The 17,314-nt window shown below is 37.9% G+C and overlaps 1 protein-coding gene across 1 annotated transcript in view; it reads right to left on the bottom strand.

Annotated features, from left to right (window-relative positions):
* Positions 1 to 17,314, bottom strand: part of FCHO2 (FCH and mu domain containing endocytic adaptor 2) — a 64,868-nt gene that overhangs the window by 22,510 nt on the left and 25,044 nt on the right. The window contains exons 7-11 of the mRNA XM_079995442.1: positions 16,903 to 17,001; positions 14,753 to 14,849; positions 5,054 to 5,098; positions 4,056 to 4,125; positions 3,150 to 3,174 (exon numbers count right to left, since the gene is read on the bottom strand). Coding sequence (XP_079851568.1) covers positions 3,150 to 3,174; positions 4,056 to 4,125; positions 5,054 to 5,098; positions 14,753 to 14,849; positions 16,903 to 17,001 — 336 coding nt within the window. The remainder of the gene's footprint in view (positions 1 to 3,149; positions 3,175 to 4,055; positions 4,126 to 5,053; positions 5,099 to 14,752; positions 14,850 to 16,902; positions 17,002 to 17,314) is intronic.

Below are 17,314 nucleotides of genomic sequence, written 5' to 3'. Positions count from 1 at the left end.
TGGCTTCTCTATGGGATTCATTCCCAATTAAGTGCACATGATAGCAGCACAAATGGCATTTTCAATTACTTTTCTTTCATCTTGACATTCAGGAAGCCCTGACCCCTTTTAGACGTAATATAGTATTTGCTATTTTACACTGCTTTACTATTTTTATGCATGCTATTCAACCTTCTGAAGGAAATTTTAAATACATTTTAAAAACTTCATTTAGGGTTTAGAATGGGTGAAATTAAGCTAATATAGAATTAAGCTAATATAGAGTAATACAGAGTAAGATAACCTGTAACCCCCAAAGCCTCTCAATTTAGGTTTGAGTATGTACAGATGGACCTGGGCCTGTTCACGCCTGCGGAGATCGCTCTGTGGGCTGGATCGCGTGATTTCTGGTGCCTGCGTCTGTGCAGATGCGATTTTCAGCTTCTGCACACGTGATTTCCAGTGCCATGGAAGTGAGTCCCTGCTCCGTGCTGTGCCGGTTTAGTGCAGCACAGGGGGGCTCGCTGAGTGGGCGGCTCGGTTGGGGGGCAGCTCATGGGCCGTTTAAATGACCCCCATGGACCACTTGTGGCACATGGGCTGCAGGTTGCCGACCCCCTGGATGTGAGGCTCTCATAATGAAAATGCCAATGCACCATCACAATGCCCTGAAATTTTACAGGTGTAATAAACTCTGGGTGCATTGGCAGGTTCAGAGAAGCAATCGGATTCTGATTCTGATTCAGAGAAGCAACAAAATGTGGATGCAAGTTATACCTACTTCACATTATCCCAGAAAAGCAGAAGCAAGAATCACTCTTGCATCTACTGCTTGTAGAACCTCAATGTGAAAAGCAATTTCTTCTACTGCATCGTAATAGTAATTTTTGGTCAAGAACAGACAGAGCTATGCCAACTGACATTAGTTTACACAGAATGTTTAATGGGTAAGGCAATCACGTGACAGCTTTATTATAGACCCATTAATTATGCTTATGTCCTTTCCCTGAAGATTAGCAATTTTACACTTTTTATACATTGCAAAACAAGTTCTCTCTCTTAGGATTACAAATTTCTCAACAAATACCAATTTCATAATAGAAACCAGAAAAATGCATCAGAAAATATTCATCCAGATTCTTTAGACAGTTTCTCTTTCAAGAACTTGCACATTTTGCTTTTATAAAGCAACATGATTTAAAAACAGAAAGAGTGGCATCACACGGTTCAATACCTTAGCACTAGTTGTTTAGAATCACGAAGCTTTTGTTATGCTTGACCTCAAGCTAACCATGTTAAATGTCCTAACGAGACTTGACAAGAAAGTAAACCGAACAAATACAAATAGCTAGAGGCCATGTGTACATTCTCATACAACCAAAGAACTTCTGAAGTTATATCGTTAAAGTTGGAAAGCTATTACGTTACCTATCATAGCTAAATGCAACAAAGACCGTTAAACAAAGACTCTGGATAGCTTGTGACATAAACTGAAGAACAAGGATGCAATACCAAAGCAGCAGCAGGCAAGCTGGCTTTTTATGCGAGCGTAAAATGTGGAAAAGGTGGTGGTCCAAAAGCATAGATATGGAGCAGCTGGTTTACAGTGCTCTACTGTTGCTATATTCATACTTATGAAATATTGCTATTTAGCTAAAGAATAGTAACTACAAAATAATAATTTTAAATTATATTTCAGCTTACAAATATCTGCCTTGGTACGTCCCCTTCAATGTGACCTAAAACCTTTACTTGCCTATCCAGTGGTAGCCCAGGGGATTCATAACACATTCCCCAGCCTCCTAGGAGCAATACAGCCTGCCCACCTGTCAAATTTGGCCTCTAAGACTGATCCTGATAAGGATCTGGTTCCCAGAGTCAAGGAGGTTCCCCACCCCTGATCTATTTCATTATATATTGGGACCTATGTTTCAAAGGACCAGGTGAACACCACAATAGGCTATACTGGTAGCAACACAATCACTATTATACCACCTCTACTAAGGCATTTAAATTGCCTTGGCTAAAGGCATTGGATTCAAGTGCATTAGAACAGTGATCAATATTCTAAGACCAGCTCTTTGTTTCCCTCTGCTTCTACACAAGAAAGTCACTATCAACTACAAGTTCAATGCTACATTTTAAAAAACACATGGATACATTTTGAAGATATTTAAAATGAGTCATGCCAGCCAGTTCAAACAATACTGAAAACATTTTCAATTTGAGGACATCTATTTGATGAAAGAAAATTGATGGTGGGAAATACTCTACTTAGTGCTTTTCACATATTTGTTATATTTGCATAACTTTTGTTATTAAGTGAAGTTTGAAGAATGTTGCCTCTTAGTAAAACTGGCATTAAAGAGACTGAGTATATGTGTAACACTTTGAAAATGCTACAGAAAGGAAATAAAATTTATGTTTTGAAAACTATGAAACCGAGTTATTCTTCTGGGGAAGGGGAGAGTGAGCGATCATGCTTGGTGTAGCTTGAAAGGAATATGCCAGACACATTTACACTTGGATTTGTTTCATTAATTATTAAACAATGAGCAACAAAACAAACAAGTCAAAGAGTAAACATTGTAAGTCAACCCCACTTATGTTTCACTCTGTGAATGGCCTAATTCCTGGAATAAACGTATCAGTTTGAGCAACATAAAATCACACACAAACTTGATCTGCTTGGGCTTCTTGCAACAGTTCAGAAAAAAGCAACTTCAGAGTGGGTTTACAAGAGAAAAAGTTTATTTGACAGATATACATTTTATATCTGTTTATTTTGTGCTTTTTATTATGAGACATTCTCATTTCACAAAATTGTTTAAACAAAAGAAACCAAACCCATGAATTTTCTAGAATATTGGAGGCCTAATACATGGGTTGATAGCTGCCGTTTCTACAGGAAAAAATTCAGATTATTCTGGAAATCCATTCTTTCATTTCAGCCACAGGGAGTTCCACCTTTCTGTCACCTCAAATTAAACACTGATAATATGGCCAAGAGGAACTAGAAATACAAATGATGAAAGGAACACACTATACATAACTTGTTTGAAACTAAAGAGACTGTGAACCGCCAAGACCCTTGGGTATAGGGCAGTATATAAATTCAATTAACAACAACAAATTTCTTGAATAACTTTAATCAATATAAGAATACTTACAACTGAATCAGCATCTGGACATTCCCTGTTTAAAAAAAATAATGAATTGTTATAATAGCTATGGCTTTTATTTACCAAAAACTCTTTTGGTTTTCTAGTTAACATCTCACCAGATACATAGCTGCTTTAGAACACCTTTAAAATCAGGCTATAGACAGTTATTTAATTTTTCAGGATTCATATATCACTTTTCCATTTCCATATATCACTTTCCATTTTCCATTTCCATATATCACTTTTCAGGTAAAAAAAAAATGCCCAAGGCAACAAAAATAACAGCAGCAGCAGCAGCAGCAGCAGCAGCTAACATTAATAAAAGCACACATATATAACTACACATAAATTCTGGGATGCTAGAATAACAATGTATTTAGCTGCCTATGGAAAATTAGTGAAGTGGCCAGGAGGATTTCCTGGGGGAAGTAGACACAAGGGCAAAGGTCTTGACAGGAGCTGCCATTGATCACACCTCAGAAAATGGTGGGATGCACAGCCTGTGAAACTACCATAACAAAGGAGTCACATCCTCAAAATCCTGGCTCCAGTCAGAAGTCTTGCTGATGATAATTCAGGGTGCTACAGTAATGGGTGATAGTAATCCAACCCTAAGAAATAGCCATGATCCTCCAAAAGTTTGATGCAGCTTGTGCCCTAACCTGACTTAGGGAAAAGCACTTCTAGCCACAGTTGCTACCTAGAATCCATAAAGATTCCCAAACTGTGACCCCCACACTTTAAAATTGGGGAAGGTTTTTTTGGGGGGGGGGCTATATAGGAATTTATCGGAGCATTATCTCTTACAGCATTAATAATAAAATTTTAAAATATAGAAATATTTATGCTTCTATTTTTTTTTTTAAAAAAAAAACATTAAACGATTTACTAACAAGTTTGAAACATACTTACACAGATTCTGCATCTTTTCCCTTTCTACTAATTGGTAACCCAAAATGCTTTCTTTTTCTAGGCTTTATCCCTGCAAAGCAGACAATGTGTTGTTAGATGGAAATTAAGATTAAATATTAGTTAACAGAATACAGAAAATGATACTTGACTCAGGCATATCCAGAATGAGATACACTATTGCGGTAAATAACATGAAGATATTATGTATCATTTTATGTTGCACATAAGAGAACTACCAATACCCACATCTTGTCCTGCCTGGATTGAGTTTTAGTCTTGTCATCCTCAAGTAGTTTATCACTCAAAGTATCTGTTCAATGCTTCCAGAACTTAGTACTATCCCTTTTCATCAGAACCAGCTTAAATGTTATTGGTATATTATTCCAATATGTCATACGTTTTCTCCCCTTTGTTTTATAGAGGTTTCCAAAGTATGGAGGACAAAAATGAAACCCAGTGCATCCTAGAGGACAAATTCCATTGTGTGAAGCCATCTTTTCAGACTTTTCTCACAAAAAGAATGGAACTACTTCAAAACATCAACCCCAATCTTTAGCTCTGCCATTAGATCAACAGAAAGCATCCAAGACACCCTGGCTTAGTTTCCACTAAGGTGCTAATAATTGGTTTGGGCACCAATAAGCAACACCAAAGTATTGAACAGAAGATCTATGGGATACTTGGAAATGGGACATTAGATACAGATGCATGCATGTGAGTGAAATTTGCCACTCCCTCACTAATAGGATACTGAAAGTTAGCCAACTTCTCTCTAGCATCTGTGATGGGACTAAACTGAGCAAGTTCTGACTCTTAATTGAGACAAAACATAAGGCTGCTGATCATTTCCTGTTATATCAGAAATATATTAACTTCATTTCATCTTAATTAGAGCAAACGACTTCACTTCTTACTTTTAAGCCTTATATTTTTTTAACCCTTTCCCCAATGTTCACTAGAAATGATGTAAGACGTACAACAATACAAGAAAAACTCACCTTCAACTGCACTGGCTGTATTACACTCTTCAAATTCAATAAGTCCTTTAAATGATGGAAAATCAATGTTATTCTAATGCTGTTTCTTGTTTTAATTTATGGAGAAACATTATGCATCAAGACTAGGGCAGCAGTATTTACTAAATCAATTTGTTTGATCAGTGGGTTCCAAACAAGTCCATGGACTAAAATAATAATGTATGAGAAATAAAAGAGGCAATTGAAATGCAATTTAAAAATATGCAGCATCTAGCACAGTTCATTTCAATTGCTGTTTCTTGGCAATTTTAAAGGTTTTTGGGGGGTGGGGGGTCAGAATGTAATATAATAAAATACATACATTAGAAGAAAATACCTAATAAAAATGCAATTTAAAAAATCATAAAGCACTGATGCACTGTTATTGTGTCAATTATATGTTGCAGAAGACATCTGCAAAAACACCACCAGTCTGGAGGAGCCTTTAGCCTAAGGTTGGAAAGAACCCCCACCCTTCTCCCAAGGCTGGAGAAGGGCAGAGTCTCATCCCTAAGACTGCACTAAGCTTTGGCAACAGTGAAAAAACAGTGACAATGATCACTACTTTTCACATGACAGAGGCTTTTTCACCATGATGAATGAGAATCTATTTTCTCCTAAGAATAGCATTAATGAGAAGCACAAATTTTGGCTGCCTACTGAGACCAGTCAAACCCCTAATGTGATTTCATCTTCTTGAATCTGTAGCTGCTGGACTTTAACTCACCTCGGTCCCAGCCATCAGACCAAATGCATTCCAAAAATTGTTTTTTGATAATTTGATTTTAAGTGGCATTCTTTTTTTCATACCAAGAACTAGGACAGTGTTTTAACTACAAAAAGAGACTACTTGTTACTGCACAAGTAGAGACTATATAAATGTTTTTTGTAATACTAACAGAAACTTTTTAGACTATTCTGAAAATTAAAGTGCAGTTGAGCAATTTTACAAACTGTAAATAAGAATGTTTTGTATCTAAACTCAGGAAGTTACATTTTGTAACCCCTTCACAGTTTAAGGATAAAATAAAACAGTTTAGGCCATTCAAAAGACAACCAAATCTACCGGTACTTCTATGCAATAGGTATCTCAATGAGATTTAAGGGGGGAAATGCCTTCAGGATATAAAATGCTTGTGCTACACATAATGCCTGGACTGTGCATGCATGTTAGTTTTAGCTGCTTCTCTTTCAAATAAATGTGTGAACAGTGATTATGAAAGAACTGAAATGATGCCTCTTTGTAACATAAAGATGTTAAGACGCATGTAAATATTACTGAATACAATGTGCAGCATCTGTATTTTTACTCTGGAATAAAACCCAGTTGTATACACCTTTCTCTTGATTTTTGTCTTAACTGCTTTAACCGATGAGCAGCTCCTGGACTTCACTAGATTTTGAATTCAGAAAGATCATAAAACCTATCAATGAGTATTATAAGACAAAAATGTCTTACTATACACATATTGCATTTGGCAGAATTATATAGATATACCACACATGAACCTGTTTGTTTGTTTGTTTGTTTGTTTGTTTGTTTGTTTGTTTGACAGGATTGCATGTAGTTTTTAGATAGAGTTCTTGTGGACCACTAATCCAGCCTTTAATGGGACAGCTTTTAAAGCACAAGTAGCTACAGACTTACACCCCTACCAAAATGATTTCTAAGTTGAGATCCACACAGAAAGTAAACTTAATCAATAAATTATGTATTTATTTACAAACCGCCACCCTTGGAAACAACCCACAGTGACGTACAAACGTATGAACAGAATAAAACAAAACAGCACTAATAACATATATACACTAAAAAATGTAGGAGATCAATTAAAGTACAAATATATTACAACTAAGGAGACATCATTCCAGAATTACAATCCAACCACAGAGGCAGCACTTCTATGTGTATTGCCTCACTTGAATCCTGGCAGAGACTGGGAAAAGAGTATACACACAGACACAGAGCGCACCAATCTCAAGAAATGAATTAGCTGGTATTAGATGAAGCGCTCCTCCAGATAATTGGGCCCCAAGACACATAGGGCTTTTAAAACCATCACTAACACCCTGAATTGATCCTGGCAGCATTCAGGCAGCCAGTGCAGAGCTTTTAGGATAGGTGTTACGTGATCCCATCTGGATATTGCAGTTAACAACCTGGCAGCTGCATTCTGCATTAATTGCAATTTCTGGGCCATTTTCAAGGGCAGTTTCATGTAGAGCTCATAGCAATAATCCAACTGCAAGGTCACTACAACATAGGTTACTGATAGCAAGCTATCTCGGTCCAGGAAAGGTTGTAGCTGTTGAATGAACTAGAGCTGGATACAGTCATACCTCGGCTTACAGACGCTTCGGGTTGCGCGATTTCGGGTTGTGCACCACGCTGAACCCGGAAATACTGGAATGCCGAATCACAACCCGCATGTGCGCAGATGCAGCGCTGCGGGTTGTGAACGTGCTTCCCGCATGGATCACGTTCACAACCCAAGCATTCACTGTATACTGTATGCAGTCCTTTGCTACAGAGGTCACCTGTGCCTCTAATGATAGCTATGGCTCAAATACATACAAGCTATGTACCTGCTACACTGGGGGTGGGTGGGTGCTACCCTATCCTAAATACTCCACCTTCTCAATTCCTAGACTTCATAACTGCTTATCCATAGTACCTACATCTTACTGGGATTAAATAATAGTTTATTAACCCTCATTTAATTCATCACTGCCTCCAAGCATTGGTCTACCATAGCTACAGATGGAATGGACAGTTGGAGATGGGCGTCTTCCTGCTCACTAAACCCTGTTTCCTCTTCAGCATCTGACACCTCCTCCTCGCAGTCTGCTCCCTCTTCTCCCTCTGACCACTCACTGTCATCCCACCACCAATCCCCTGGCTCTAAGCCAGCGGTTCTCAACCAGTGGGTCCCCAGATGTTGTTGGACTACAACTCCCATCATCCCTGAGCTCTGGCCTTGCTAGCTAGGGGTGATGGGAGTTGTGGTCCAACAACATCTGGGGACCCACAGGTTGAGAAAGGCTGCTCTAAGCCTTACTTCCTTGGGGGTTCTCCAACTGGTGCCCCCACCCACTCCTCTGAATCCAGCCAGTCCACAACAGCAGCCTAAAAGAGGCTTCCTGCCACTGATTTAGTTATACTGATCCGCAGGAAGCCAGAAGAAGTTACATGATCTTAAACATATGGTATTATGTTATAAGAAATATACATATAAATGCAAATCATATCTTCCATTACCATATAAGGCATATAGTATCAGGAGTCTGATGATTGTGCTGTTAACACAATTATTTAAGAAGGATAAACAAACATAGCTGACACCACTTTGACAAATTCAGCTGAACTGGAAACTACACTGATGAAGTAATAGTAGTAAATACAGTATTACATCCAATTCTATTTTGATCTTTTGCATGCTAGACAAATAGTTACCAGTGATGCACTTCATCTCTCAAGAGAGATTAATGAGACAGTAAAACAAAAAACAAAAAACCCCCAGTCATGTCACAGTGTCACCTGCCACCTAATTAATCTGTGAAGTGGCACTAATGGCCTTGAAAACAGTTAAATGCTTTGTCAACCAGTTAGAGAAAAGTGTCATGATCGGTCAACTAGTGTGTATTCTGCAGAAATGGATAAGCCAAGCTTGATGAAGACAGCAGCTACACACTCATGGGTCTGAAGGAACTTAAAAAAAAAGAAAAAAAATGAATGAAGTAGAAAATACTGTATGCTGGCTATTTAAATAGGAAAGGAGGAAAAAAGGATGTGTGTTGAAAATTCTTGCTTTATAAGAGATAAACAGTACACATGCATTCTCAAAATATTTTAGTAGCTTTACAATGGAAATTAAAACAAAAAAGAGAGTATCTTAGGAAGATATTTTGTGGAGCATAAAGGAATGCTATCCAACTAATACTTCAACAAACTGGTTTTTACATATTGCTAAAATGTTACATTGAATAATAAAAAGTAGCCTCTATATAAAAGTGACATAATCTTAAAAAGCTACTTGTAGTTGCAAATATAACTGCAGACAATATGCTTGGTTTTAGATGAAAACAAAAGGGTTTTTCCCCTCTGGCATTAAATCATGCATGAAAGGAGGACAATTTTTTAAAAAACTGCATATGCCTCACATGCTGCTTCAAAATGGCAAAGCTTTGCGTGTCTGGCTCAGTGCCAGTTGACAGCTCAGCTGGATATCAATGCACATTCTGACCCCCCTTGCAGCGTGTCACTTCTGAATTGTTTCCGCAGTAGAAAGTTTATTCAACCTCTTTCTCAAATGCAGTGGACCGACCATCATTCTGCTATTTAATCATAGCAGAACAGGTTATTTTTCTGACAGCACTAAAGCCAGAGAGCAATTTCTAATGAACAGCTTGATACAAGTGGAATTTCGACTGTTTTAGCCTCAATTAATTCTGCTGTCAAAACAAATGGTTGCTCTTAGTACTTAGATGTTAAGCTGGATCACAAAGGTCAATTTTGTATGTACAAACACACAAGCAATCTTTTCCTTGCTAACATCTGATGCCATTTCATATTTAGCACCAACAAATTTTCAAATTAAAAATGAGAGATATATAAACTGTCAGTCAATAATATTCTCCAACAGTAGCTTTTTCTGACTGATAAATAAAACCAAACCACTCTCTAGATAACTCTGTGGCTATATTTAGACTTGGAAAGACAAGATGCATTTTTATCTCTTCCACATCATTACAACAAAACAAAGTCACTAAAGATGTTAATCAAAAAATCTAGCATGTGAAAAGAAATGCAATACAAATATTTACTATGATTGGCAACTGGCCTTAACTGCAGAGATACTAAAGAATCAAAGCAGTTCAATTACTTAGGGGTTTCCCCTTTAGAACAACAATAGGCCAGTAGTACCTGTGTCACTGAAGGTAAATACATGTCAAATTCACAAAATTCCATTTCATATTCTTTACACCTGAAAGGTTCTATCAAGACAAGTCCAGTGACAATGAATTTTAATAATTTAACACAATGCCAAGTTATATTCCCTGGGTTACAGAGCGTCAGTGATCACAATGCAATCAGCACACTCAAACAATATCCATGACATTAATTCATGGTACTAAAATGAAAATTAAGAAACCAAAAACAAAAAAGGAAACACAATAAGATAAATCTCAAAACATTTTTGTGAGCTACAAAGTATGACAGGTCAGACCTAGACATATCTTTGTAGGATTTTAACCTGCTGTGAAAGGTTAGTTTTATGCTTATTAATTAATGTCCTAACAAAAATTCACCAAGATGCTATGTTAAAGGGGAAGAACATGTATCAGATTATTTGACCATACACCACTATGATCATACCTAGATTACAACTCAGCTAGTCATGACCCAATCACATTGCAACAGAACAGTTCAATCATGACTAATGTAAATCCAATTACTGACTTTCATCACACAACTAACTTTAACCAGAGTGGATCCAGATCAATTTCCCCATGAAATAAAGAACTAGTGCTGGAGCTCTGTCTTGTCTGTGATCAGCAAAGAAAACAAGATGCATTAGATCTTGTTATTCTAACAATATATGAACAATAAAATGAAACAATGAGGTTCAGGATAATTTTGAATATTATGGGTGGTATCCAAAGTTGTCCATATGCATATGTGACGTAATTCCATTCACACAATGGGAATTCACATTACTCTTTGCAGTCCCTTGCACATCCTCAAAATCTGCTTTAACATTGGAGGACCCTCTGGAGCAGGTTTTTTAAAATGAAGGGAGGGCAAGAGGAAGTTAAAAGCCAGTGGAATGAGTAGAAGTCCACTCACACAATGCAGAATGAAAATAATGGTTCTGTATAACTTGGGCCTTAACTGTACTGCATGTGTTTTAAAACCCACAAATGTACTGGATGTTTTAGTATACGACATTATGCCATTGTTACCCAGAAGATTAAAACTCAAAATATACAAATCTTGTGTATGTTTTCTACTTTCTATTCCTCCAAGCAAACAATCTAAGGGTTCATCCTGTTGAAGTCCAAGCTGTATCTTAGTACAGTGGATGTTTGGGCTGCAAACGTGATCCGTGCGGGAGGCAGGTTCGCAACCCGCAGCGTTCGCAACCTGCAGTGCTGCGTCTGCGCATGCACGGATCGCACTTCTGCGCATGCGCAAAGCGCAATTTAGCGCTTCTGCACAAACGCCGAAACCCAGAAGTAACCTGTTCTGGTACCGTATGTTCTGGCGTATTAGGCGACTGGGCGTATAAGATGACCCCCAACTTTTGCTGTTAAATTATAGAGTTTGGCCTCCGCAGCCCTCACCTGTGGGGATGCCCAGCTCTTTGGAGCCCTGGCCGAAGCCGCGCGCCACCTTGCTGCGGCAGGCTCTTCATGGCATCCGTGAGCTGAGCGAAGCCCCGTGCGGCCACAACGGAGGCTGGATCCGGCTCCCATGACGGCAGCAGCAGGCATGCGGGTGAGCACCACACTTGGAAGGACTTTCCGTGGTGAGGAGAGAGCAGCGGCCAACGAACACGCACTGTGCCGGTACGGAAGAGGCGGGGCCACGCACTGTGTCACAGGAGGCTATGTCCCCTTCCGTGGGGAGGGAGGAGGAGCGACGGCAGAAGGGGAACCTCTACTCACCGGCTCCCTCTCCTCCTTCCCAACAGGTGGCTCCGCATATACCCAGCGTATAAGATGGCCCCCAACTTTTGGGGTGGTTTTCCTGGGTTAAAAAGTCATCTTATATGCCGGAACAGACGGTACTTCTGGGTTTAGCATGGTGCGCAACCTGAACACATGCAACCTGAAGCGTCTGTAACCCGAGGTATGACCGTAGTCTTGTATACCCATTTTTTATCTCTTCCACACTTTATCAGAAGAAGTGTTAACCAGTTGAACTACCAGAACAGTCTAACCTTCCCAGCACTTTAGAATGTGTTTTACATACATGCATAAGAGCAAATGCAGACGAGTTCAGGGTTCTTGTACCTTTAAGAGTTGTGTACAGGTGAGGAACCATAACAGGTTTTACCTCCTTGAATATTAGCTGGGGCAGGCCATGAGTTTTGTAAATCATTTATGTATACTACTAGATGACAACTTTTAACTACTGCGTCATGCACACTGCCAGTGAATTAAAAAAGAAATAGTAAAACTGATTTCCTCCAACTCTATCAACCTGAGATTCTCTCCTTTTTCCTATTTACACTACTCATCTGCTCAGTCAAATAATGCCCTATTGTAACTTCAGTCTGCCAAAATAAAAAAGCAATACTTATTTTTAAAAACTGAAGCAGCACTGCAGAAAGTTGCACAAGCAATTCATCTATAAAAAACAGAAACCTAGAGGCTATACCGTTTCTGTCCTTTAATATAGACTGTGGGCATATCTATGTTCAAGCAAAATATGGAAGCTGAGAAGGCAAAGTGTATTCAAGTATTACCCTTAAAGTAAGGGAGAACTAATTGGGTCTGGTACAGCTGCCAATGTGGTCTGTAAATTCCTGGTTGGAATTTCTACAGGGGTTGTAAAAATCAATTGTAATGTATTTGTTTTGCATTCATTTAAGCTCTAATTAAGTTGTCAAAGCTGAACTTTTTTTTTGCATCTTATTGTAATTCAACATCAACTTTGCTGTGTGCATGCACTTATGTATGGTGTTTACAGGTACTGTGTTCTGCTTTGAATATAATGATGTTCAATTAAAATGAGGGTTAGCTAACATTCTCTTGGCCCTCCTAACTTTCCTGATCTGCAGCATACACTCCAGTTGGACTTCTAACATGGTGCTTTTAAACAACTCTCAAGCATCTGAAATGATTTTACCTTTTTGACTTTGCCTTTCAAATTCCTTTTTACAAATCCCTTCATTTTGGACAAGTTTCTTGTTTTGAAATCAAACGTGACCGTGTTGAATTTTCTTAGCAATCAGTCATTTACATGTATATTTAATAGCACTGTGGTCACTGCTCCCAAATGACTTAACAACACATATCTGATGCCTGGTCATGGATACTACTAAAGATTAAGTCCAAGGTCACTGCCCCTCTGGTCAGTTCCATGACCAACCACTTTAAGATACAGTAATTTGGGGTATCTAGTATTTTACCTCTTTGGAACATATATGTAGTCAGTACATCAGGGTAGTTGAAATCAGCCATTTCTACAACATTTCCTCTTTTGTATTTTATGTGCATTTAATGATCCCGGAAAAAATAAAAATAAAAAAGGTTTCTATTTTTAGAATGAGGACAGCTGGAAGCTGATTTACAATCCTATACATGTTTATTCAGAAGTAAGCCTCACTCCCAAGGTACATGGGTACAAAACTGCAGCCCTTGAAGTCTTGTCTCTACTGGGATTTTCCAATACTACATCAAATAAGATAATGCTAAGTAATATATGCACATTAGTCATGGAAATTAATGCCTTGGAAACATGTAACCGATCTGCAGAACATCAGAATGCTAGCCTAGAAACAAATGTGACAAGGTTTAAAAATATTGTGCAACAAGTTCAGAACAATTATGGTAAACTTGGCAGCTGTTTGCAGAACACAGCTATTCATTTTTATGGACTATTTTAAGCATAACACAATTAGGCAATAAAAAATACAGCTGAAGACAGGAAAGAATATGATTGGAGAATCAATAATTTAATCTGTTTGAATGTCACATGGAAGGAATTTAACCTTTGTTTGACTGGAAATAAAAGATTTCAAAACTATTTTTATACTGTAAGGATGTAAGAAGAGCCTGCTGAATGAGGCCAATGGCCAACCAGATGCCCATAGGAAGCCTGCAAGCAGGACTTGAGCAAAACAGAATTCTTCCCTTCTTCCATTTTCAGCGACTGGTATTCAGTGTTATATTAGCCACCATGACTTGCAGCAATTGATAACCTCATCCTGGATGAATTTTTCTAATCCTCTTAGACATCCTTAAGGCCATCCAAGTTGATGACCATTATTACTTATTGTGGGAGCAGGTGCCAGAGTTTAACTATGCACCAACTGAAGAAGTACTTTCTTTTGTCAGTCCTGTTCTAAGATTCAGTTACTGGATGTCCACAAGTTCTAGGTTTATTGGGGGGGGGGATCCCTGAACACTTTCCCTACACCATATATACCTTTATGATGTCTCCACTTACTGTATCTCTAAACCAAAAAGCACCCAAAACTATAACCTTGCTTTATAGGGGAGTTGCTCTATCCCCTTGATAATTTTGGTTAACCTTTTCCAGTTCCACAATATCCATTTTGAAGTGCGGTGACCAGAACTATACACTGGAATCAAAGTATTTTTGCACCCTAGATTTCTATGGCATTATCATGTTGGCTGTTTTATTTTCAATTCCTTTCCTAATGATACCCAGCATGGAATTCACCTTTTCACAGTTGTCCCACCCCCAGCATTTTTTTTCTTTGAACTGGCATTATCCAAAGAAAAAAAGAATCATGATAGTGAACTAAATATCTGCATTCATTACTGCCAGTAAATTACAGTTCTATATGCATAGTATCAATTATTCAAGAGGAGCATAGATGGAGGTGTGTGTGTTTGTGTGTGTGCGCGTGCATTGAACACTGGAAGATAATATCAAGCAATCTTTTATTTAAAAAAATAAAAAATCAATTATTTTGTATCTCTTACCAGGTCGCTCTTTGCCTGTGCCTTTCGACTCAGCAAATTTTTGTATCAAACTTTCAACTGTTGTGTTTGCCATGTTATTTATAAATTCTTCATGTACCTTTGAGAAAAAGAACACTAGTAAATATAACTTTGTGGGCTTCAGCAATTTGCACACTAACGGATTGCTCAATTATTACACTTCCCATCTTGCTCTTATAAGTAAAAAGTGTCAGGCTGGTACTCAAAAAACCATGATACTAGTTCTGTAAGCCTTAGGGTTGTTTTCCTCAAACATTCCCTATGGTGACTGGCAAACTGCTTTTAGTTTCAAAAGCAATTTGTAATATGATGGGGGGGTGTCAGTTATTTGAAGTAAATATTATCACAGAGCTAGCACAATATTTTTGACTATGTCTTGGCCACTCTTTGGATTTTAGACACTGTACTGTTAATATAATAAGCTAGGACTACTACGCCCCTCTGAGATCCTGAAATGTGTGTCTTATATGAACAACTTAGTTTCTTTAAAAAGGTTGTTTGGGTCCAAATCTGTCTGCAAATGGCATACTGAGGTTCTCTTTCATTTCCAAACATATTAGGATTACTCAGAATATCTGAATGATAGAAATACATTCTGTCTCCCTCAAGGGCACTTTCATTTTTAGTATAAGCATGATATATCTGTTTATAATTGATATAAACATGCAATGATATAAATTAAACCATACCCATGTCTCCATCTGAGTTAAATCCTAATAAGAATTTGGCCAAAACAAAAAAAGTGTAAAGAAACAATTTCAAAATCATAAACACCATCCCTTTGATCTCAAATATTTGTATTTATAGCTCAAACTAATGATTTGGGGAATAAAAAATAAGTTTTGCTTAGCGTTACTTTTTAACCATATGCAAAAATGCTATATCAACATTCTAATAGTATAATGAATACTGCACAACTATAAAAATACTAGAACACAAGGTACAATAGATATAAACTGTTATGGTAGGTTGTTTTTAGATCCTAGATGGGCAAACTGATCTCTTGAATTACATGAAGAAAAAAATTAAAGTTTTAGAATTCAAACAGTCAAGATGACGATAAAAGCATTCAGTATGGAAATTCAGCAGTCAAAGTTTTACTCCTGGAAATGAGCTATGAGACAAGATTCATTTATGCTAAATGCCAATAGAGATATATTTTCCACTTTGTGCCTAGCGAAGAGTTTTCTTCATTTAGATTCAGGGGGCATCCTTTTTATAGTAAATAAAAGTCAAGGGGACCAACTTCCAAGTAAATTTGTTTGGTAACAGCAAAATAATTATGCCCCATGCCAGATACACCAGAATGGAGCTTGTCATTGTGGTGCCCTTCAGATGTTGTTGAACTGTAACTCCCATCAGTGCCTATCAACATCACCAATGCTGAAGAAAGACAGGAGCTGTCCTCAAACAACATCTGAAGGGCACTACATTCATTGACTGAAGTGCCCCTGTCCCAAGTGACAAAGATCAACAACCTTAGTCACATACATTTGTTTTCTCATGCTACCACCAGATTTCTGGATCGGGGTGTTCAGAGTTGTGAATATATGAGTTCCCTGTCTGGGCCAATTATAAGTTATACTCAAACCACACTAAAATTTGGACCCATTTAGAAACTGTTTTGACTCAGTGCTCAGATACTGGGAAACATGGGAACTATAGCAGATTGTAGTTTCCAATGCTTCCCAGTACCAAAGGTCTCAAGACAAAGACCACTGCTGCATTGAGGTTAACCTCCATCATCTCAAGTGAAGCTCCTCACAACTAGACTTTTGTAAAGCTGTCTTTTCTCTCTTTTCTCTCTTTACAACCGTAAGTATGAAAAGTGAGGGTCTGATGGTGGGACGTTCCCACAGACTTAAGCTCTATGGGCCCAAATATGCTTTTTATTTCTTCATATCCTAGAAATACATAATCACCAAAATTATTTTTACATCTCGATACAGGTACTGGAGGAACAATCTATAAAATTTGATTGAAAGTTTATCACACACCCATATCTTCCTCCACACCTATAGCAGCAGATTAAATACAACTCCTGCTAAATTTGGATACCTACAAACTTCAGTGAAGATGAAATACATCTTAATTTATAGCCTGAATAATAAGACCTACTATAAAAAACTCACCTCGCCAATTTGTAAGTGAACTTCTTTGACTGTATTTGAAAAACATCCTATAATCTCTTTCATATGGAACAGATGCATTTCTTCAATGTCTTGAAATTTCTGCAGAACAAATAAGTGTTGTGTTTAGGGCTTATTTAAGAATTAAAACAGCTTAAGTCAAAACTGGATTTCAAATACTGATATACTGAACTGTCCACTGAGCTCCCATAATTAGCTTGCTTTCACATTTGGGATTATGGAAGACATTCATCAGTTAAGCTGCTATCTAGTCTTGGTTCTAACTCATCCTTCAGCTGCTTAATATTGCAAAGACTCTACCAATCATGTGACAAAGTAAGGCCCTATCCACAGTAACTGAAAATTCACTTATACATAGTACAGCTTCTTCTGTTTTTCAAAATTCCACTGGACG

Source organism: Podarcis cretensis (genome assembly GCF_951804945.1).
Source record: "Podarcis cretensis genome assembly, chromosome: 11".
Classification (NCBI taxonomy): Eukaryota; Metazoa; Chordata; class Lepidosauria; order Squamata; family Lacertidae; genus Podarcis; species Podarcis cretensis.
The sequence above is the reverse complement of the archived record's forward strand: the minus strand, read 5'-3'. Positions and strand labels throughout refer to the sequence as shown.